Raw genomic sequence first — 23,736 nt, 5'->3', positions numbered from 1 at the left:
GGACAAAGCATTGCCTGGGCGCCACGGGGCCGCCGGCAAGCCGGGAGAGGCAACGGCGCGTTTCAGCCGGAACGGAAAGCCGGGTGCCGGCGGGGGGCCGGGGGTGCCGGGGGGGGGGGGCGGGGGCCGGCGCCTCGCGTCCTGCTGCCCCCCCGTGAGGCTGCCGCCGCCTGCACCGCCCGTAGGTGCCCGGCAGCCCGGGCGTTCACCTGCAGCGCCGGCCGCGGCCGCCCCGCCCGCAGCCCGCCCGGGGAGCGGCCCGGGGGGCCGGAGCGGGCCCGGCGGCGGGGCTGCAGGACCGGGGAGGGGCGGCGGAGGCGGCGTCATGTGACCCGCTCCCAGCTCCTTTAAAGCAGCCACATGCAGCCGGGCAGCGGCCACAATCACGGCGGGCGGCGGAGCGGCGGCCGGCTCCCGGCGGGCCCGGCAATCAGTGCGGAGCCTGCCCGCCCGCCCGGCCCCCCGCCCGGGGAGCGGCGGGGGGCGCCCAGCGCCGGGCGAACATGGCTGGGGCCATCATCGAGAACATGAGCACCAAAAAGCTCTGCATCGTCGGGGGGATCTTGCTGGTTTTCCAAGTCATCGCCTTTCTGGTGGGAGGGCTGATCGGTGAGTGCCGAAGGTGCAAACTTTCTCTTCCTCCTCGCCTCGCTCGCGTTGTTTAGCTACTTGTTACAGTATCGCTGACTCGCTCCTATGATCTAATTAGCCCTGCTATTGTAGTTAAGAAAACACGGCTCCCTGGGCCTCTTTGTGCACATTTCACTCTAGTGCCTGCAAGAAAAGAAGGGGCAGAGGAAAAGTTTTTCTGGCCTGGATTCAGTCCGTACTTAAAGAAAGAGGAAGGGGGGGGAAAAAATCTTCAGTTATGGCGACTGGTCGCGCAGGGAAGCCTTGCATTGCAAAGTTGGGTTCTTTTTCAAAAATATATTTATTTTTTAAATTTTTTTTTTCTCCACTCTTTTTCTTACCTCTGCCCCTCCCCGTTTCTCGGCCTCCGAACCGACCGCAGGAGGAAACCTCGCCGCTTGCCAGAATGATAAAAAAAAAAAAAAAAGTAAAAATAAAAAAAAGAAAAAGAAAGAAAAAAGGGAAATTAATGGGCGCTGCCCCGGGCGAGGCCAGGGCTGGTCCTGCTGTCCCGGGGTGGGGTGCCCGCCGCCCCCCCGCCAGCAGCCGCTCCCCGCGCCGCCGCACTCGCGCTTTTGTCCGGGGTCGTTTCTCCCGGGGACCCCCCCTGCGCCCCCCGATCCCCGCTGGAAACCGCACGGGCTCGGCCGGGGCTTGTGGCTGCCCGGGAGGGGGGTTGAACCCGCACCCCTCCCCTCCCCGTGCTGCTGCCCCCCGCCCAGCCCCGGGGGCGGGCAGCGCCCCCCGCGTCCCGCCTGCCCCCAGCCGCTTCCCCGCGCCGCTGGGGCAGCCCGGCTTTTCGCACGCGAACCTCCTCGCATAAAACTTTTTTTTTTAAGCCCAGATTGTGTTTGTTTCTTCAGGAGCTCGCAGGGAGCGTTACAAAATCCTTGGGGAAGCGCTGGCACGGGTGGAAACTTTGGCAACAAACTTGCAGTCGGGAGTTGCCATCGCTCTACCTCCGAGGGTTTTTATTTTTTTTATTTTTATTTTTATTTTTATTTTTTTCCTGGAGTTGGAAGGAGAAAGATGGAGGAGAGCATGGTTTTGGGGCAGTCCCGGGAATTTTTATTTATTTATTTATTTGTTTTTTTACTAGAAAGCAGCTGAGTTATGCGCCAGCTCCTTGGAATGAGCTTCGTGTCTATGTGGCTACTTTGGCGATTTGCGGGGGGGAGGGGGGTGGGTGATACCCTCCTGCGGAGGAATCCTGCCCCCCCAAACCCTCCCCCCAACTCCCTTCTCCCTCGGGGCCAGGGCTGGCTCACCCAAGGGACCGTCCCCCCCCTTCCTCTGGTGCAGGCTCTTCTCGGGGGCTGCTGGCATTTTCCATACGGGCTGTGGATAGCTGAAGTCCCATTGCTCTGAAGGGGCGTTGGGAAAATTATTGCACTTATTTGGGAGGCTAAGGTTGGGCTGTCCAAGCGGTGGTCTTTATATTGAAAAAATATCTGTGGCCATTCTTCAAAGCAGATTCTGTGTTTTCTGGTGCACGTCAGTGCTTTGTATTTGTGCCCTCTCTAATTTTCAGTTTCTAAGAGCTATAGACATACTACTACATAAAATTTTTAAAAACTAAAGTTCCCCTTGTTCTCTAGCTTCCTCGTCTTTGCTTAATCACAAAGTTGTCGCTGGCACATAGTGGATAAAACCCAGTTTTTCTCGTCTTGTGGGCCTGAACCAACACTGAAGGTTGTCAGGATTGGCTGGGTTTCCCTCCCCCTTTCCTTTTTTCTCTAAGAGCTGGTTCAGGAGCGGGTTACTGAACGCGATGCTGATTCATTAGATAAAACGTCTTGGCCTGTGTTATGTGGAGAAGCCAGGCTCGGTGTTCAACTTCAGTGTTTTTTCTAGTAGCTTGTTGCTTCCAAGTTTAAAAAAAAGTAAGTTGCTTGTACGAATGGAAGGTGTTGGTATCAGAAAGCCAGGTTTCTGTTGTCATCTGGGGGCATGTGTGATAAATAGATATGTTTCTGTTTACAGGGAACAAACAGAAGTATTTCTGTTCAAGTTTGTAGGGATTGTGAGATGAAAGAACTTGGATGCTATTAGTTCAGTCTTCCATCTTCCCTGTTCCTTCCCTCACTGGCTGTTTCTGCATCCATGATGGATCCCCATCCTGGGTGGGGGGCCCAAGCTGATGTTAGGGCTGGAAAGCTGCCTAGGCAGGTCCGTGATTTGGGGCTGGATCTCAATGCCTTGCACAAACTCTAAGTAACTTCATACAGCTGGAGTAAGTGCATCTATCTGCGGGCGAGTCCTAAAGGGTTATTGTGGGCAAACAAACTTTAATAGCTGGAAAACCCCACTTCTGATCTTCTAGCAGATTAAACTGCCCTAATCAATCACCCAAACTGGTTTTTCATCCACAGTATTTACCACTTCTGAGTGAAGAGGCTCATACACACACCTCCACACCCTTCAGTGTAATGGCTGTGGGGCAGCAGGGCTGAGGGGCTCCTCCTGGGAGCTGGAAACTTAAGCGTATATGTGCCTGTGAAACAACTCTTTTAAGTTCTTACATGTAAACTAGTGTGGTCCACATCTGGCACTGCAACACACGGGCAGGGCATCGCACCTCAGGGGTCTACATGAAACTTCCCGGGAAGCTGCCTTGGATCTCCCCTTGACCTTGGGGTCCCTGTGTCCCTGGAAGCTCTGAGCCAGTGGCATGTGGTGGACCCTTGGGCTTGCAGCTGTGGGGTCCTGGCCCCTTCAATTAGTTCCTAGCACGAGGCATTTTCTAAGAGGCATCTGGTGAGTAATGGGTCGGTGGCCGATGTTCTGTGGTGTGGCTGGAGGCAGCTGGTAGGGAGTGAAGCAGTGGTATGAGTGCTCACACTGCCGATAGCTCTGGCAGCAATGACATGGCACAGCTGCTTTTCAGAGAGGTGTGACACAAGGTGGGATGGGAGCTGAGGTGTCACTGAAATAGCGTTCTTGGTCTGGTTTGATCCAGCGCACCAAGGATCTAGTTATTTTAGTTTATTCAGGTCTAGACAAACCAAAATATGTACACAACTGGAACACAGCTACAAAGCTAAACCAGCCTTTCCTTTAGCAGTCAGTTAGGTCATAATTCAAAACAATGACTAAGTGCTCTATTTTAACAGATTACTTGTGCAAGTCCAAAATACAAAAATGCATGCATTGGTACCTGATATGACAATGACAACAAAGCTTCATTTTTCTGAAACTGGGGGTTTCTGCCAGTGGTGGTTCTCTAGCTGGTTTTTAAGCAGGTAACTGCGAAATGTCTGAGTTTTAATACTGCTTGCACATTTCTGACAGCTCTTTTTATCTAGAAGCAGGAGTCTTATTAGCTGTCACATGGGTTTTGCTTAGAACTCTGTTGGCAAAGCATGAGATGTACATGTATGGGAGTCATTCCCTTACCGAGGTGAAGCTCCTGTGACCGTCTAAGGAGGCTTTGCAAAGATGGGGGGGTCAGAAAATGCCTCAAAAGAAAATTTTATCGAGCCATTTCTTTGTTGTCACGCTGTGGTAATGAACTGTTGGCTCCAGACAACTGGGACTGTCGCAGCTTCAAACTGTCCTGTTTTGAAATGCTGCAGAATTTTGGGTGTCTGCTCTGTTCTGTGGTAAGCATCTTGTTTAAAGGTTATGCTTCTGGATTGTGCGTGTTATGTGTTCAGTAAGGATGTATCAGTACTTGATAAAAAATTATTCATAAAATTAGTGAACACAAGGCTGTATTACAACTATCTCGCTATAAATGCTAGCATACATGTATTACAGGAGAATGGAATCAAACAGGAATGCTTTCTGTTATCATTCAAGGCAGCATTAATCTTTGTGAGAAATTAGGCTAACGCTAATTTACAGTCATGCTGGCAGTCCCAGGAGCCCTTGCATGCTATGCATATGTATGCTCTGCCTTTTCAGTCTATGGTGGGGGTTTAGCCAGATACCTGGCATCCTGGCTGGCTCCAGGAGTACTGCCAGGCTTAAACAGGCATTGAGTTGTGCTAACCAAGTATAAGAAGCCAGGTTAGCTGGTGACGGTCTTGGACTCGGCATGAGGACAGACCTTCCCACATCTGGACCAGCTGCAGCATCTGTCTGGCCATGCTTGTTACTGGGAGTTTGGATCAGGGTGTTTCAATGGAGGTCACGCCACGACTGCTGCTCCAGGGCCAAAGCTGAGCTAGGACACCTTGTGTCCTCTCCTGACTGCTGGCTGGGTGGTAGAAGTGTTGTCTGTATGGAAATCTGACTTGACTCTAGTGTGGGCTGAATGCCTCTTGGTTTGCTGTAAACCAAAGCTTTTGATTACAAATTTTCTTCCTCTGTATACCTTGTGGGAAGCTGTTGTCGGTGTCCCTCTTTCTAATTTCCTTTGCATCCTGGAATTCTTTTATATATATACACACCATTTTACAAAGAAGAAGAAAAAGGGAAGAAAGAAAACAGACTTTACTGCTCAAATCCATCTGGAGTTAATGGGGATAGCAGGAAATTTTGGGTTAATCAAGTCCCAAAGCGTGGGGCACTTTTCATAATGCTCCATAGCTCTGCAGCTCCCGCAGAGTGCTGGAGAATGCTGAGCCTCTCAGGTGCTGCTGGCACCCAGGCAGGATTTTGTGCATCTCGGTGGGCTTTGTGCCACTGCCTCATCACCACAAAAGCAGCGGGGCAGCCGTACAAACCTGCAGCCTCTGGCATGCTTGCTGGCGTGCTGTTAAGCCAGCTTGTCCTGCACTGAACAGTGTGGTTTGTTCTAGCAACCCAGGGTCAAGAAATTACCCCACCTCCCCTGCAGCTTTCTGTCTTTCCCCATTGCTTTAGTCGAGCAAAGCAATGTGTATCTTTCCCCTGGTTTTCCAGTACCACAGGAGGATGTAGGAAAGAGCAAAGCTGGGCAGATAGGCAGGCTGAAATGGAAGGTGCGGGAAGAAGCTGGGCAACAGATGTCTGTGCAGCAATATTCCTGCTTCAAAACTGGTATTTTTTTTGTTTGGTTGGTTTGTTGCTCAATAACTTATTTTATGCAAGTTACTTCCAGGACTCCAAGGATGCCTCATCCCAAGTCACAGATAGATAGATAATCTTGGTTTCAGTTCAGATGAGCTGCCAATGCAGGAGAACCTCTCTGTGATGAAGAGAAAGTCCAGGAGCAGGCATACATACAGTTAAGGACTGAAAGTCTGGTGCCCAAAAGTACACTTTACAAATTTAACTGATTGGAAAAGTGGAGGTATTTATTTAGCACATGAGTCTTCTGAGGCGAGGGGGATGCATTTAAGAAGGTGCAGGTTCACTGCTCCCTTGCCTCAGCTTAAGGTTGAAAAAACAGAATTGTTTTGACCGGAGCAAATAAAACTCTTACTTGTGTGTCTCGCCCAGAGAGATAATGAGTCATGTGTATAAATGGCTGAGTAGCTATCAACAATTCCAGTTCATTATCTAAATGTCTGATTTGGCTCCTGAACAGTGAGTTTCCAGGATTTAATTTTCTTTCCTGGGATTTCATTACCTTCTTAGGGCTGAACTGATCTTTTGACGGCAGAGATACTCTGATTTCTAAGGTATGTGGATATAGCCTGCTTAGGGAAGAGTGTGGGCTCCAGGACAAAGACCATTTTTATGTGCCTGACTTTCTTTCATCACTGGCCTCTCCAGAAGATGGGCAAGCTGTGCTGAATAGGTCGGTGCTGTACCGTGGACATGAATGCCAATAGACTTCTCTGTATAGACACATTCCTTTAGTGCTGCAGCCTTGGCAGAAGCACTGGGAGCCGATGAAAAAGCAGACATGAAAGGTCATGTCTATTTAGTTTAGGTCTGCTCAATTCTTCTTTTTAAGAGCTGTAACTGTAGCTGAATGGGCAAATGTGCCAGAAATTGAGAGTTCCCAGGCAGAAACATCCGCACTGGGGGCCTGAGGAGCGGGTGGCACAGCTGTAAATCCTCCAAGGTGCTGGGGCTTTTTTTTTTTTTGCTCTTCTCTCAGTTGCATCACTTCCAGACTATTAGACTGGGGGGAGATGCATCAGGGAAGCTCTCTGCCTTGTAGTTTATGTGAAGAGGATGGTCCTCTTGCTGCCTCTCTTTTTCTTTTGTGTTGATTCTAACTAAGCAGGTTTGGTTTTAAAACACGACCTGAACGCTTACCAAGCGGTGGTCGTGCTGCCTCTCTGCGCTTTGCAAGGGATAACCCTTATGCAGGAAGTCTTTTTGTTAGCAAATAACGTTTATGGTCTTTGAGGCCAAGTTATAACTCTCTGATAGCCTCGGAAAGCCTTTGAAGGGTGGCAAGGTGTCAGTCTGCCCCAGGACTGCCTGCTGCTGGCCCCAGCCTGGGGATCTGCTCCCTCCTATTCAAATGCAGATGAAATTCTTTACATATCTTGAGCATTGGCGGGTTCAAGGTATCTTGTTATCTGTAGTTTGCCACTTGGGGAGTTTCAGGCTGTCGCTCAGGAGAAAAGCTGCTGGATAACGTCAGGTCATACTACTATTTTAGACCTCTGTTTGCAGGGATTTAATATCTTGGCTGGGCGTAGCAGGAAATGCATTTCATCTGAGTCGAGAATTGACAAAGGACGACTTGGAAGAAGATCAAACTGCCTGTGGCAATTAGTAGATCAGTTCTGCTTTTTTTTTTTTCTTTCTCCTTCTTTTAAATAAAATATTTCTGACTATATATTTCTGCCTTTATGGAACTCATACTGCTAGTGCTCTCTTCATTTGCATTTGTGGTTGCTGTTGCATATGTATATGAATCGTGGAGGTCACTCATTTAGTTCTCCCAGCAAATATATTTGTACTCTACTGCCTCATAAAGATTTTCTTGTGTTGTGACTTGCCTGGGGCTGAGGGAATAATCCCTTATCTCCGAGAGCAAGACTGTTCCCCAGAAGCCCTTTGGTTGGTACTCGGTGGCAGCAGCCTTGCAGGGTGCTTGGACTCTGTTCCCACAGTGGGGATCCCGACTACACTTTCAGTTTTAAAGGCTGCTGGCACAGCTGCTTCTGTGGCTCTTTGAGAACTTACTGAAGAAAATCTCTAATTTGTGCTGCTCCAAAGAGGCTGTGTGCTACATGGAAAACTTTTCTGCTAGTATGGCCCAAAGCTGCGAAAGTAGCATTGAGGAACAAATCTTGAGCAAAAAAAACCCAACAACACCAGCTAGCCCTCCAACATGAATATGCACACGTATCTCGAGCTACTGCACGGTTATAGGGAGATAAGCAAGCGTAGAAATTGCTCAAAACCTCAGCATGACTGTTCTGCTGGCTGTAGTGTGTGGTTAGGGACCTCCACATCCTGGCAGCTCACTTCCCACCCGGGTCTGGTAAGAGAGTACCTGGAGTTCGGCAGAGGCCTAGGCTGCCCTCCGTGATGCCAAATACCGCCGTCATCCAGCCGTCCCCTGAACTGGGTCAGGACTCCCACCACCTTCCACATGAGGCAGAAGAGCCTGAGCCAGTGCAGTCCCTAGAACAGGCATGGGCACAGCCCGTTGCTGGCTTGCTCTGCGCACCCAAAGCAGGGGACCTGGATGCAGAACACCAGCTTGGGTCAGGAATCTCCCAAACTAGGCTCTGGTGGTTTGGGCAAGTTCATAGTCATGGTCCGAAACAAAAAAACAAACCCAACCCCACCAAAAAAAAACCCAAAAAAGGACAGAGAAACCTGTAGTATTGAAAAAATCCTATTTGAGATGACAGAAATAGAAGTGTTCAGCTACAATAGCATGTCTGGCAGCTCCCACTGTAACTAAGGATGGAAATGGTGCCCTGAGGCTTTAAAGGACTGTGGCCTTGATAAAGCTTGAAGCCAAATGATGAGAAAGAAGGACCCTCCCCAAGGGGAGTGAGCTTCTGGGGGGGGAGGTGTTTTGTTTTGTGCTTTCTTTAGAGATGAGTGAGGAGATTTAAATATACAGCAATTCTGCACATAAAAGCTGCCAGTGTTCAGAAAAAGGCTTTCTTGTAGCTCATGAAATAGTAACTAGTAATAAAAAACCAGTAATTTAAAGACTTCATTAGTGGTCACTGTCACTAATGTATTAAACCGGTAGCGTCAAGGTCAGGAAAGAAAACTTTCACAGTGCAATAAATACATATTTACAAATAATAAGTATATGTAATGTTATTCAGGTTCTCAGTGTTCTAGTTGGAAAAGCTCAGTCTGTCCGATGATAAATTAGCTTGTTTATTCCTATCCTGCTGTTGGTTAGTGTAATGAAGCAGAAGTCCATTGTGTGTGCTCATTGGGTAGTGGTGGCTCTGCACAGAAGGGGGTAATTGAGTAGAAAAGCAGAATGCTCCTGGTGCATGGGAGAAGTTAACACCACATGAGGTCAGTAGGATTCAAGCTTTAATCAATGTAGACACAATGCAATTGAGAGTTTCTAAAGGGCTTGTTTATAGTGCGAGAGCAAGGGTCAGTAGTTAATCTGAAATGCTGTAGGTGTTCTAGATGAGAAGGTACAAAATATATATCATAGAGGTAAGTATTCATGTGGGAGCAGAGAGGGGATGTTATCCTTGTAACTGGGCTGAATGCCTTGTTTGCGGGAGTATGGAGGAGGGAAGAAGGAAGGAATTATTCGAGGGTTTATTGTGGGAGCATTTTAAAGATCTACTTAATTTTATTGAATCTAATAAACTGAGTGATGATGGCTCTTATGCAAATCTAGGCATATGTATTATTGTAAAATATTGAAAAATTGAGCTCACTTAGAGTAGAGAGTTTCTTTAATTTAAAAAATTAAGTCTAAATATAGAAAAACTGTTTCTTTCTTCTGAGGAATAGTTCCTGAGTTAAGCCTCTTTACAGGTAGGATCTTATTTGCTGCTTTTTTTTTTTTTTTTTTGCTTTTTTTTTTTGCTTTTTTTAATTAGAAAAGAAAAGAACAGATGAATGCTTACCTGAGATAGATTGCTTCAAGGACAGTATAGCTGAAACTGAAGGAAAGCTACTTACTGAGGTACTAGAGAGAAGTTAAAGCTGTCAAGCCTTGAACTGGGGCTTTGAGCATTTTAAAAAAAATTAATAATAAAAAGTTCTATAGCTGCTCAGTGCTATTTGCTGACATCTTTCAGGGGAAGTCCAGTGAGCTGTAAATGGTGCTGAGTTTCTTTAAATGAGTTTTCTCTGTTGCACTTGCCCTCGCCCATCGCCACATGCCATCACCACTGTGCTTTGCAGGAGAGGTTAAACCAAGAGATAGGTGGGAATAAGTTTTGCTTGTGGCACAAAGATGTTGAAAAGGTATTTATTAACAATGGATAGCTGTTTGGAGAAATTAGGCTTGCTTTCTTCTACCGTTCTTAAAGGCATAACTGGTTTAACTTTTGGGTTTTTTTTAAAAAATGTGAAGGTGAAATGTCATTTTTCCCTATGCTTGAAGACTCACTAAGATCTGTGGCCACCAAAAGGCCTCCTTCCTCAAGTGTTACTTATTGTCAGTCTTTGTACTTAACCTCAACTCAGTTAAGCTTTGGGACCCTAATTTTTCTGTAGGGGCAGCCAAGCATCAGCTGTAAATGCACCCAACAGCTGGAGGCAGTGAGTTGGGTAGAGAAGAGCAGAAGCATCTGTGCGGGTGAGGGGACAAAGCACTCGGAAGATCTGGGAGCTCTATGGAAAACCAGCTGTGACTTTTCAGAGTGGAAAAGTGAACTGTGTTGACCAGTCGTGTTTATGTCCGTACGATGTGCTCCCCAGCAGGTGCCCTCATGCAATCACCAAATATACACAGATTGTAAATGTGATTGCTGCTTGGCATGGGGAGGCTTCACCCTAACAAAATAAAGGTTGGGATGCTGTAATTAATTAATTATGCTTGTATTGATTGGGGGAACAGGTGTTTACTTTTCTTTTGAAGTAACCAGACCAGGAGGGTTAAGTCTCAACTAAAACTTGCCAGCTCCCCCACCGCCAGAATACTTCCGTTTGTGTAATTTAGTTGGCCGCAGTATTGCACTTGTCTTGAACGGAATTAAAACTTCCGCTTCTGAGGATTTCTGGAAGCCAAACTCAGGAGCAATGTGGTAACCAGGGTCTAACCCAGTGATTCAAGAAAGCATGACACCAGTGACGGCCAGCCCTGGATCCCCCAGGTCCCTTCCAAGTACCCTGCTAGTTACCAGTTTGCTGAGTATTTGGGGTAGGATGCTGAGTTCCTTCAGCAGATGCTGTAGGGTTTTACTGTAGAGAATGTAGGGGAGCAGAAGCAGCGTTGGATGGCTCAGGGTGTCTCAGCTGTGTGATCAACCACTTTGGCTGTTTGCCTAGGCTCGTACTCTGTTTAGTCTATGTGAAGTGAAAGAACTCTGAATCTGGTTGAGAAGAGGGAGAGAAATCCTCTCTACCTTGGCAATGAGGATGGTCACCAGTGCTGAGAAACTAAATGATGACATCTTTTGCTGAATCAGGTCATAAGATTTTTGACCTCTCTGGCTACTAGCTATAAAGTATGCTGAGATGACTCTTTCAGATCCCTTTAGCTGGAGTTGCACTATAACACTGCCATCCTTGGGTGAAACACCGCTACCAGCTCAACACAACACTGAGTGGGTTTGGATCATTCAAAACTGAAAGCAATTCAACTTATGTCTGGCCCCCCCCAAGTCTCCCTTGCTTTTAACTGCTGCTGTTTCTTGGGGACATACCTTGAGAAAATTCATATGCTTGAGCTATACGGCTTTTTTTATATAGGCTATATGGTGCTGCCAATATGAAAAGAGAGAAAAATCTCCCTGGACATAATATGAAAAAGTTGGCTCAATCCATAAGACGTAGCTGAAATGGCTTTGAAAGTTCATCTGAAACTTGCCTGGATGTCTGATGTGGTTTCGCTCCCCGGGAAGCGGTGGCTGTGCTGCTGGAAGGCACATGGATCTCCGGGGGCTCGCTGGCTGCTCACGAGGAGCCATGCTTCCTTGGCAGGGACAGCAGGATCTGCCTTGACCTCCTCTAACTTGGGATAGCCTTGAGGCCTTTGCAGTGAGCCGGGCACCTCCGAAGACTTTGCTGGAGGAGATGTGGTGGGCCATGTCCTCGATCCCCAGCAGTACACGGGCTGGCTGTGCCAGCCGGTCGCCTCCTACCTTTAAGACATTTTGTGTTTATAGCATATCTGCAAACAAACTTCAAAGGGGCTAAACTACTCACTCACCAAACTAGTATGAAAAGCAGTGAACTGCAAAAGAGAGGTTGCTCAGACTGCGTTGGTTTTATTTTCATGTCTGTGCTTGCCACGGTTTTCAAGGACGATTTAATGAAGGTCTGTCCCATCGGAGCTAAGGAAGGTGACAGAGGTGCTTCCCTTGGGCACAGGCACGCTGGCTTCTTGGAGATCCTGCCTGTTGCTCTGAAAGCGTTTGCTGTGAATCATCCTGTCTCTAAACTTGTCTGTGGGAAGTTTTTTCTCTTAAGTAGGGGGGTTGGAAGTATCCACCGACAGTGCTAGCAGCTCTGGCAGCCTCATGCCTACGGCTTTTGGCATCTGTGACCGCAGGGCTTGAAGCCCTTGGTGTGAGGGGTCCCTGCCCGATGCCTTCCCGGGGCTCTTTCACGGGGGCTCCCCAGGCAGCCCCAACCCAAGTGAGTGGGCTCTTGGGGAGCCACGTTCCTAACCAGCTTCTGCAAAACTTTCCTGATAAAAGCCCTGCTCTTTGGTTACTTTGTTAACCCCTCCAAATGGTACCTGCATTAATTACTGCAGTGCCTCTCATCACAGCAAGCAGACTGGAACACAGGCTGAAGCTTATCCGCTGTATTATGCATAAATGGCTATTTAATTATTTACAGGCTGACATATATCATTTAATATATAAAGCCGAAGCATCTACCAGCCCACAGGCAGAATAGCTGAAAGCAGCCTGCTTGGCACCACGTTTTAACTGAAATCCCTCGATGCTAGCTTTGTTTTGCATAGCACTTTGTAATACTGTTAGTTGACTTGGCTGCAGTTTCACAAAGCATTTTTTTCCACTTGGTTCAACACTCGCTTGAATTTAATGGGACTGGAGCCAAATAAGTAATGGGAGCCAAGTGCCGACGTTTGTTTGGTGTGCAGTTCCCAACAAGGAATATATATAGCGATTGTCTCTTGCTCCTCAAAGCTGTAACTTTGGCAGAGGGGATACTCAAGGGAGCATGCCAAGTATTTAAAATCATAATCGGTCGGTGATGAAAACATGTATTTATGGCTATAATGAGTTGCATCAAAGCAAGAAACATTAGTCTTCTCTGTAGAAGTAACAATGTCTTTTAATTCAGAAATGCCCACTCTTAAATCACACCGAGATTGGTCAAAGTTAAAAAGCTTGGAGAGCTTGGCCTGGATAGCTGGCTTATTTCACAGCAATATTCCTAATACTCACTTACAGCTGCAGTCTCAGCCGTGGTTACTAGGTTCTGCATCCAGGCATGATGAAGGAATGTTGCACCATTTTATGCATTTGTGGCATGTCATTGAAGTGTTCTGTAATCCTGGACTTGCAGCTAGGTTTTTTGTTTGCTTGTTGAATGCTTTTTTTTATTCTGGTTTTGCTGTTTCTTTCTGGCCTATCAGTGATTTGTTCTTCTGGGGGGGCTGCTGTAACACATGAGCTTTCTGTGGTTCCTGGGGGACTGCTGGATGCAGCGAGGGTTTGAGAGGCAGCCGTGCTACATCTCTGTGATGTGCTTAGGCTGTGGATTGATAGCGAGAGCAGGTATGAATCTGGGAGTATTTCTGCTTAAGCAAATCCCTTTCCTTTCAGCCCACCCTTTATGCTAGCATCACTGCTGCTCTTCAGCAAGAAGAAACTTACTGCTGTCAAAAAAATTGGAAAAAAATGCAGTTTATAAACAACTGCTTTTTAATAACTTCCTCCCGACTGGCACGTTGAGTCATCTCTCCCCTGCCTGTAGGAAGGCGTGCGGATGTCATCTTTCTGACGAGGTGGCATGTTAGGGAAGATGCTATGCAGGGTTCCTGGCTTGGATCCCAAAAAGCAATAGAGCTGGTGTTGTGATGCTGCGTCCAAATTACCAGGGAGCCAGGTCTGAATCATCTGGGTGTAGCGTGTGCAGATGTCGGCATGCTGAGCCGGGGAGCTGGCCCTGCCCGGGCTGAGGCTGCGGGTGGCTGGGTGGGCATTGCTCAGGTTTTTTTCTTATTGGAATACTTGGAAGTTTGTAGGTAGGGTGTTGTTGCTTGCTGCTGGAGTTTGCTGGTTAGCTGTGATCTGTCCAGGAAGTTATAGAATCATAGGATGGGTTGGAAGGGACCTTAAAGACCGCCTGGTTCCTGGGCAGAGACACCTTCCACTGGAGCAGCTTGCTCAAAGCCCCATCCAGCCTGGCCTTGAACATTTCCAGGGATGGGGACCTGGGCCATCTGCCAGGTCGAAGATGGTTACAATGTGAAAATAACCTTCTGCAGGAGCTCACGGGCTGGCCAGCTTATCCCCAATTTTACATGACCACCTTGGTGTCTTTTCTCTGCAGACTTTGACATTAAGTCATCTGTTATTCTGTGTGCCTGGGTATCTGTTATTCTATGTGCTAATTCTGTTTTAATTCATAGATAGGGACCTTTCAATGCTTATCACTTGTGTTAGAGCATTTTTACATTATTAGGTTTAATTTGAACTTAAATTTTTCAAGTTCAAGCCTTATTTTCATTTTAAAAAGGGCTGGATAGTTTGGGGTTTTTCATCAATGTCACTTCACAACTTGGTAATACATAACTTTAATTTCTTCAAATTCTAGTGAAAACAAATACCAAGAAAACTCTTGAATAGAGTTAACCTGCTCTGTCTGTTTCCCCAAAGCTGTGAAGCTGGAAGGAATTCATTACAGCATGTCAATGGTACCTCCCTGGTAATACTTCAAAAAATAAGACCGTTCTGGCTTAATTGCAGGGAAATATATGGAGCTGGCCGTTGTGCAAAAAAAATACTTTCTATGGCAAAAGGGGAATAGATCCGTAAGGGACAGGAGAATTATCAACCTTCTGGTCACTGGATGTTCTGACCTGTGGAAGCCCCTTGGATCATACTGGGGAGACAAGGAACTGGAGCAGCTCTAGCTCTGCTTGTCTCCGTGGTTTGCCAGTTCTGTGATGCATTAAAATAGCATTAAAATATTTATTTCCCAAATGATATTGGAAACAGGGCAGAACTGCTGTCATAAGAAGACTGCATGGCAGAACTGTGTTGGAAATGTATTTCAGTTTTTAAGAGCTTTTTTTTTTTTTCTCTGAGATTTGGAGATGTTATATGCTGAAATTCTGGCTGAAGGTGCAACATGTTTCTCTTCTGCTTTCATCCCTATTTGTATGTCAGGGTTGGGCTGTTTCCTCATTGACTTAAAGCCCAAGCAGTATACTCCTCCGTAGTTTTGTCTGATCTGGGATGTTGTACACTGACCTGATGCAATCAAAATTAGTATCTGAAGTGCATGCACCAAGCCTTGTGGCTTGCTGTGGTGATGGGGCAGGGTAGAGTTTGGGGAGCATTTCAGAGCCAAGATCTCTGCTCAGCTTCTCTTCTCCCAATATCTCAAAAAAAAAAACCAAAACCCACAAAATACTAACTAGGGGAAAGAGAGACAAATCTTTGGTTGTAATAGTCATTAGTTCACACCTGACTTACAGGAAGAGGAAGAACTACCTTCCTGCAAAAGGTTTTCCTACAGTTAGCAGCAGTGGGTGAGCAAGGATCTTTGGAGCATCATGGAGGCAGCCAGTGTACCCGGTGTTTTCCACAGGAGGAGTTTTAGCAAGGCTGAGACGGCTCCCACAGCAAGTTTGCTGGGCTGGGTTAGATGCAAAGTGGCGCTGCTGTCTTCCCTTACCAAGCAGTGAGAAAAGCCTTCCTGCTCAAGGAAATGTGTGTCTGTGCGTGGTTCACATCATTCTGCTAAGTCCTGCCCTGTTCTGCAGGACCACACGGTTTAGGATTAGTTCGTCCATCTAGGTCTGCGATACAGGTACGTGCTTTGCACGTACGTGGATTGGCTTGAGTGAGCAAACCAGAAGGGTGTATGCACAGAAAAAGACGCCAGTAACTTTCATTATGATTTCTGGTGTAACTAAGGTATCTGAGACTGAACCAGCAGATTCCAGCTGCTTTAGCTGATCCTAATTTGATCCCACTACAAAGTCAGTAATATGTCTGTAGATGCACTAAACTTAATTACTTAACTGCAAGATCAAGGATCTGTGAAGGAGAATAATTTAACGCATTTGTTTTAAATTGCCTTCAAATAGTTGAATATATAGCCGCATATTTTGGTGCGGAAACCACTATATAAGATATCTCAAGATGCTAAAAATGCACTTCTCTTCCATTTACAGCTCCCAGCCCCACTACAGCTGTTCCTTACATGTCAGTGAAGTGCATTGATGTAAGAAAAAACCACCACAAAACCAAGTGGCTGATGCCCTGGGGACCCAACCACTGCGAGAAGCTCAAAGACTTCGACGAGGCAGTGAGCAAACAGATTGAAGCCAACGATATTGTGTTTGCCGTGCACATTCCCCTCCCTAGCAAGGAGATGAGCCCCTGGTTCCAGTTCATGCTTTTCATCATGCAGCTGGACATCGCGTTCAAGATGGACAATGACCTGAGTAAGTCACTCTGTCATTTGTTAGTAGATTTCCCAATGCATTTCTCTTAAAGTCGCTTTTCTCTTGCACCATACGTTAACTGCTGCAGTGCCTCCATGCAGTGAGGTGATGCAGGAGCATGTTCTAAAGGTGGGAATTGGTAATGAGACATCTCAACATGTATCTCTGCAGGCAGGGCTGTTCATGCCACACTAGTGAGTAGCTAAGCCAATCATGAGCAGGTTCCCGGTGGAAGTGTGTAGCCCATCACGCTGGTTTCAATCCAGCAATTTGCTGTTGTAGCATACACTCCTGGGTTTTATACAGTTTTTCAAAATATTCCAGGATGCTCAGTGCACAGCAACAGTTCACAGTTGTTAATACATACAGCCCAACCCTTTCAGCTGCTTCTTTCCTCCTGTTTCTACGTGTTCCCATCCCATGCCTTGTGCTGGGTGTGCACGTGCCCAGCCATGAGCTGCATCATGCAGCCTCCCCAGCGGATGCTCGGGTTTGGCTGGACGAGCTCTCTGAGCAGTGAGCAGGTTGAGTTGGTTGCTGCCATGCAAGGTAGCGCCAGGGCCGGTGCTGAAGGTCTGCTGGAGCAGTGAGGAGTGGGGATGTCCCTTCTGGAGGCACCACGTCTGCCGGAGCAGCAGCATCACCTCACTGCTCTAGTTTGGGTGTCTCACTCTGTGTTGAGGTGGTGAAAAATCAGTGTCGTGAGGGGTTTTAATTTTTTATTTAATTTTATAAATGTCCCTGCCCCCAAAATCCTTTATCTCAAGACTCAAACTGGTTTCCCACTGCTGAAGACTTTAAGCCGTGCTCTTCTGCTCTGTCTTTGCCAAGCCCTTTTGTGTGATAAGTTTCTAAAGTGCAAGCCAAAGTAGTCAGTAAACGAAATTATTGATCTGTAAGCTTATATCAGGAGCTTGTAAGAAGGAATGCTCGTGTCTGGGTTGTTAAACACGTGCTCTCCATTGGGCAGCAGTTGCAGAAGAGTTGATGTTTATTTACTGAACCTTTGTCGCAATAGCAACTCCAGCCTTTTCAGTTTGAGGTTGGTTGTTCAACTGAAATAGCTGCCCTACCTTCCATCAATTGTTGTGAGATACTTTATTTTTTTTTTCCTGGGATTTGATACATGCAGATGGAAAGTCGCTTCTGGCCTTGGAACTACAGCTGTCCAAATTAACTGGAGGACTGTATAAGTACAGGAACTGTGGAAGAAGCTGTCTTACTGGGATTCACCCTTAGTACCTGCAAGAGGATAAAATAAAAAAAAAACCCACCCAAACCAAAAACCAAAACACCCAAAATCAAAAATAACCCTGCAAAAACTCTTCAAAAGGATGTTAGGAGCAGCCAGGGCAAGGCTGATCTGCCCCTTACTGAAAGAGGAGTTGTACATGTGTTTGCATATTTTAAAGTGTTTGGGAAAAATCCCTCTCTCGAACAGCTGTAACCTAACAATGAATAAGTAACATTCAACCACACTGGTTGAACTGGGGCTTCTGTAGCTGTTCCTCTGGCTGCAGCCTGCCTGGAGGTCTGGCTCTAGTGTTCACATAACTGTGTGGCAAATCAGTTCGGGGAGCAAATCTGCCTTGGAACCTGGCTGCTGGGCTGGGGACTAGCGAACCTCCGTGCTGGTGCCTGCAGCCGGTCACCCAGGGTCTGCTGGAGCTTTCATGGCAGCTTTGTTTCCTTCGCTGCCTTGCCTGCTCAGCGTGGACCTGTTCTTCCCTAGCTATTTAATGTATCATCAAGATAAGTTAAAGATGAGATTGTATAAAGCTTACATATTATTCTTATCCCTATAATTACGTCTAAAATACAGAGAGAGTAGCTTTGTGATTTTATTAGGGCCTCAGCTTCTTAGGCTTCAAGAGATGATTGCGTTTAGAGAAATGACACTTTGTTCGGAGGCTTTTAAAGTCAGACAGCTAAGCTGGAGTCAGTAACTGGCTGAGCACCTGTGAGCAGGTTGCTAGAATGCTAAACAAGCTTTTGACAGTATTTCTCCTGTCTGGGCAGAGAGCCTTTTCGTTCAGGTCATTATTTGTGCTGTTCAGTGACCAAGTCCTTAAAGGTGGGAACTTTTTTGGGGATTTAAAAGCAAAACAGCTTGTCTTGGGCTGCCCTCTGGGTAATAAAAGCAAGGTTTGACGGTGAGCTGTACCACTTCTGCAGCTGGGAAAGACTCAGATTCTGGTCATTATCAGCTCAGCAGGTGCTGGTAATTTTTCTTTATAAGAAGCATTTGGAGGCAAGGGACACTAATACTTCTTGTGGTCTGAGCTTGCTTGGCACATCTTGAAGGTTTTCTTTTGTTGACTGAAGAAAGTATTTTAAAATGCTCTTTTCCTACACTTGGTGCCAAGCTGAAGGCAGATGTAAATTAAGTGTAAAATCTGAGAAACTAGTGAGTAACACAGTTGTTAGTTGCTAGATTGCGTTGTAATAGATTAAAAACCAACAACAAACAAACCCGAAATAATTGCATATGGGTCCCTGTATTTTGCTGCTAACTCTGCATTAGTGTTAAGAGCTTCATCAATCGAGTAATTGGAATCAGGTCATCCAAAGAGGCAATACTGAAAATGTGAAATAACCTCATTTCTTCTTTTAAATACACAGTTCAAGTTTCTTCTCTCTTAAGCTTTGAGGGACCTCAAAGCCAGCAGTCATCCCGCTGTAGTTAATGCTGGCAGGGGCTGGTGCCAAACCAGGGATGGCTCCTGGAAGGCATCGCAGCTGTTTAAGCCGCTGCTAGTCACAGTCATAATGACTTGTCTTGAAGCTGCCCCAGACCATCTAGGAAAGTAGCGCCGCCTGGTATCTGCAAATGCTCTTACCCACCTCCCTGTGAAACACCCTGGGCTCTGCTGGCTCCCGGAACCCTGCAGTGTGGTCTGAAAATGTTGAAGTTCATGCAAGATGTGCTGGGTCCTGCGCTCAGCCACGCTCCCCTTCTTGGTCTTTGCTGGGGATGCTGCTGAGCCATACCTCAAACTGTCACCCACTTTCCTCCTCAAAGGTGCTTGGCCGTCCCCTTGCCCTGCAATCTGTAAGCAAGGCCCATGCACAGAACAAAAACTTGCATCTGCCTCAAGTCTGCGGGCTCAGCTTTTCCAGGGTGCTGGCTGTTGCAGCCCTCCTGGGAGAGGGATGCTCCGGGGCGGTGGGGCTGTCTGTAGGGAGTTGTCAGGGTGACTCACGCGTCTGATGCAGGCGATGCTTCCCCTCATCTCCGGAGAGCCGGAGTCATGGCTGTGTGTCAGCCCTCCACATCCCACCAGCAAGGGATCTCCAGGGGCAGAGGGAAGGGGCAGCCCTGGCCAGGTGCCCCAGGGAGCAGGAGAGCTGCACCAAGCCTCCTGAAACACCCTGTGGGACCTGCACCCTTCAGAGGAGGAGCCAGCCTTAATCACACTTGTCTTGGGAACTTGCTCCAGACTTGCATAATGCTGATGTTTAGAAGTTTTTTCAAAATGCAGATGTTTAGAAGCTGAGCTACTTCCCTTGTGTTTCTCCTTCACGGAAAGCCGGGAGGGACTCAGAAGTTGCTGTTTCTCTGAGGAAAAGGCAATTTCTGTGCCCAAGCTGTCCCTGTCCTTTTTTGATGCATTGTGCATTCAATTATTAAAAAAACCTTTCCAGAACAGGCAAAAGCAATGGACAGAGAAATGAGATGAAGTTATCTTAAAACTGCCTGTACCTCAATTGCAAAAGCTGCGATGGGAAATCTTAGTGCCACTCACGAGGACAGCAACATCTGCAAGCAGGACTCCTGCAAGCAGGACTTGCTCCTGCTGCGGTGCAAAGCGCCCTGTTTGCAGGGAGCCCTCGGGTGCTTGCCCAACCGCTGGCACAGGGCAGCAGCCAGACCCCTGCATGGCAGTGCCGGTGTGCATCCATCCATCCGTCCATCTGCAGTGCCACCGGCCGCATCCCCAGGGGAGCAGCAGCCATCCTCTGGTTTCCAGCTGTAAGAAATACCTTTGTGCACAAAAGATTTCTTCTAAAGCTCAAGTGTTACTCCATCACCGCGCAATTAGGTCTGGTTCCCATCACTGGATTTGGGGAACAGCGGGTGCTTTCAGGAGAGGGATGAAGGCTGTTTAGCTCGTCAAGGACTGTTCTCCAAAATAGCTCCTGCCCTTGGAAGGACAGTCCCTGCTCTCAGACAGGATGGGTGTCCACATGGCTCCTGGAGCCACCTCTCCTTCCCCTCCGCAGCACTGTGGCCATCTGTGGATGGGGTTGCTGGTAGCAAATGTGCAAGTCCCCTTTCCTCAGTAGGTTAGGTGGTCATCTCTGTTCCCTGCGCATCAGGGTCACTTAAAAAATTCAGTCCTGCTTTAGTTGTTGCTGCTGGGGTCTCGTGGGCAGGATACCTTGGAGAAGGCCGAGAGGATGTGCTGTGAGTTTGGAGGGGATTTCTCTCTCTTTTAATTTGTTTTTTGGGCCGGTCTATTGTCATGGGTCTGGGCCATCTGCATTTGGCAAGCAGCAGGGTTCTTAACAGGGAACATCAGTCCTTCTCTCTGAGCTGCTTTGCAGTACAACCTTCTGCATGCCAAGAAATAATTCAGTGGTATCTGTCCTTAGCCAGAGCAGGGACCTGGGTGCTGCTTGCTCCCTGACTGCTGTAGGCTTCAGGAACACCCAGAGCTGGGCTCTTCCTGCCTTTCTTTTCACCTTGTGGAAAAGAAAACCTGTAATTCTTAATACTGAATTGACACCCAGTAGTGCAATGACCCTGGGGCATCAAAGTGATGGTTGCACTGTGCTGGGCATTGGGTAACAGCGCCTTTATTTTTCAGATAGTGTAACAGTATAGAAGGGCCTTGACAAATTTTCAGTCTAAAAAACACACATTTTCCTCTCTTTTTATATTTAGTGAACTTAAACTGCTAGTAAGTGAGACTTCTGGGGTTTTTGCAGTTGGAAAGCAATTGTGTACAGTCAGATGGCTGAGCACTGCAGACTGCTGTTCAGATTCATCCAATTTTGGTCTCTTTGGTAGGTTTTGTAATTTTAGAGAGCTGGTGAAGCATGGAAGTGTAATGCAAATAATTCTAGCATTTCTTCTGTTTGCTTGCATATGCTTCTTCCCAGACTGCTGTATTAGTATGCAGCTGGCACAGAGGCATCTTCTGAAACAACTTCTCTATTTTTAGACTATTGTAATGTGAGTGAAGATATCCTGTGTGAATATCACACTATAAAGTGAATCATGGAAAAGATCCTGGGCACTGAAAGTCTGGCAATAAAATGCCACTGTGAAAAAAAACAATATATTGGTGGTGCAGGTACCGGGGGGTCCCTTGCTGTCAGAGGGTCACAGCTCTGATGTGCTTCAGAGCATCTCATAGCCCTGTGAATGGAGAATCATCGAGAAAGCTCAAAGCTGGGAACCCTAGCAGGAGCATGTCTCCTCGTTGGTCATCCCTAGAATGTGTAATCATCTAAACAGACCTGTCTTATTTCTGCAAGGGTTTTAATATAATCTCATGATATGGTGAGGCTGTCAATCAGCAGTTAAGCTGCTGATACCAGAAGTGATTTACCAGGCTCCAAATTATCCAGACGTCATTACAAGATCTGTATGGGCAAGGTTAATCTAGAGCATGTCGTGCAGAGGTGCTCTGACATGGTTCTTGTGAGGTGAAGTTTCCTGGCATGGGTAATTTCAGCTCTCAGTACTGAATAAGACAGAAATTTCTACCTACCTATGCCTACCTTTTATTGTTGGGAAATTCTGGAGAATCTTGATTAACATGCATGAAGCGAATAATTGCTTTCCTCAAACATGTTAACGTCTCAGAAGCTGAGCGCAGGTTTGCAGTGGCTTTTTCTCTTCCTTCCTTGCATGTACTCTTCCTCTTCTGCTGTGGCTCAGCCTTGAATAATTAAAATACTCTGCTGTCTCTCAGCACTTCCAGAAGTAAAAACTGACTTGACCGTCAGTCTCTTGCCTCGTGCTTGCTCCTCCTATCCACTGTTTTGATGGTAAATAACACTGGTTTAAAACACCTTTTATCTTGAAGCCAAGCACAGCGGAACATCAGCTGCTGCTTCTCTCCCTCTTCCCCGGTGCATATATGCCTGTGCAGGCACATCGCCTGCCCTTGGTATTCACAGAGCTGCAGGAGCATTGATGCTGTGCACGAAAAGGGCACACACCACAACCCCCAAATTGTTAATCACCCTCTGACATTTCTATATTAATGTGGATAATCACTCCTTTGCCAAACAGTGTGTCACTGTGCACAACGAGGATTGCTACTGAAAGGCTGCGAGTAGACTAGGGTAAGACTACCAGTCTGCTGTGCTGGAAAAAAAAAAAAAAAAAGTGGGTGTTTATGCCTGTATATATACCTACATACGTATTTTATGTTGACAGCCTTGAAGGGTCTTTGTACAAAACTCTTCTACCAGGAGCCGTTGCCCCAGTGGCAGAGACTGATGGAAATTCAGAGGGAGCTTCTAATCCATTGGTCTAGAAAGGCACTTACTAGTATATCTTCTGCTTTCTGGTTTTCAGACTCGATGGCAGCAGCAACATTTGGATTGCAAAGATGAAATAATGAAAGCTGTTTTTGTTGGATTTAATCCCAAGCATTCCATTTGGTTTTATGGCTTCTGAAATGAAGTTTGGAGTTCTTTTTAGCTGGGCCAAGTTTAACCTTATGTTCCCATTTATCTGTGTTGCTGGTCTTCTAAATAGCGGATCTGAGATGGCAAATTAGTGTTTCATGGAAACCTAACTAATGGCTGCTGTGTGGAAAGGAACTTTGTATCAATCTGGATGGTATAGGTCATGTGTGCAAGAAAAAAAAAAAGCTCAGAAAAATCTTGATGCATCCACATCAGATGCATAACAGAGCCACCTCCAAACACTGTATAAATAGCAAGTCTAAACCACAGATACCATCCACGCCCCTTCCCATCATTTTGGATGAGTGTGCCACCACATATTCCCAACAAAAATATAACTGAAAGATGACAAATATATGGGGGACACAGTGCTTGAAAGACTCATGCTTACTTGTAGACATGAAACAGCCTCCCTTCAGAACTATGAAGCCTAGATTATTTTTGTTCTTGGAGCTGAACTTCAAAGTTCATCAAGTCTTGTTATGTCTCGGCTGCCCGTTGCCCTGTGCGTGCCGCTGCTGCGAGAGCAGGCAGCCCTGCGTCCGTACAGAGGGTTCCCGGTGAAAAGCTGTGGGCACCGGCACTGTGTGCGCCTTCCGCGTCCTTACAGGCTAGAGCACGTGCGGCGGCGCCTGCAGTGACGCAGCCCCAGTGGAGGGTCTGTGTGTGCCAGTTTAGATCTGCAGAGGCGTTTCTGACCTGAATGAGCTGAGGACCGTGCCACAGTGTGCTTCTAGGGAGCTTGCAAGCGTGAGCGGGTTGCAGTGAGAGCCCAGTGCCTTGCTGTTGGCACAACAAGTGGTTTTGTAGCCATCTTCCGCCGCGGAAAAGCATTGGATGGTTCTGTAGCCATCTTCCAA

At 47.0% G+C, this 23,736-nt stretch overlaps 1 protein-coding gene across 1 annotated transcript in view; it reads left to right on the top strand.

Annotated features, from left to right (window-relative positions):
- Positions 1 to 370: 370 nt before the first annotated feature.
- WLS (Wnt ligand secretion mediator) overlaps positions 371 to 23,736 on the top strand; it is a 36,827-nt gene continuing 13,461 nt past the window's right edge. Inside the window, exons 1-2 of the mRNA XM_040610740.1 lie at positions 371 to 609; positions 15,956 to 16,228. Of these exons, the coding sequence (XP_040466674.1) occupies positions 504 to 609; positions 15,956 to 16,228 (379 nt within the window). The 5' untranslated portion in view covers positions 371 to 503. The remainder of the gene's footprint in view (positions 610 to 15,955; positions 16,229 to 23,736) is intronic.

Source organism: Falco naumanni, chromosome 11 (genome assembly GCF_017639655.2).
Source record: "Falco naumanni isolate bFalNau1 chromosome 11, bFalNau1.pat, whole genome shotgun sequence".
NCBI lineage: Eukaryota > Metazoa > Chordata > Aves > Falconiformes > Falconidae > Falco > Falco naumanni.
The sequence above is the reverse complement of the archived record's forward strand: the minus strand, read 5'-3'. Positions and strand labels throughout refer to the sequence as shown.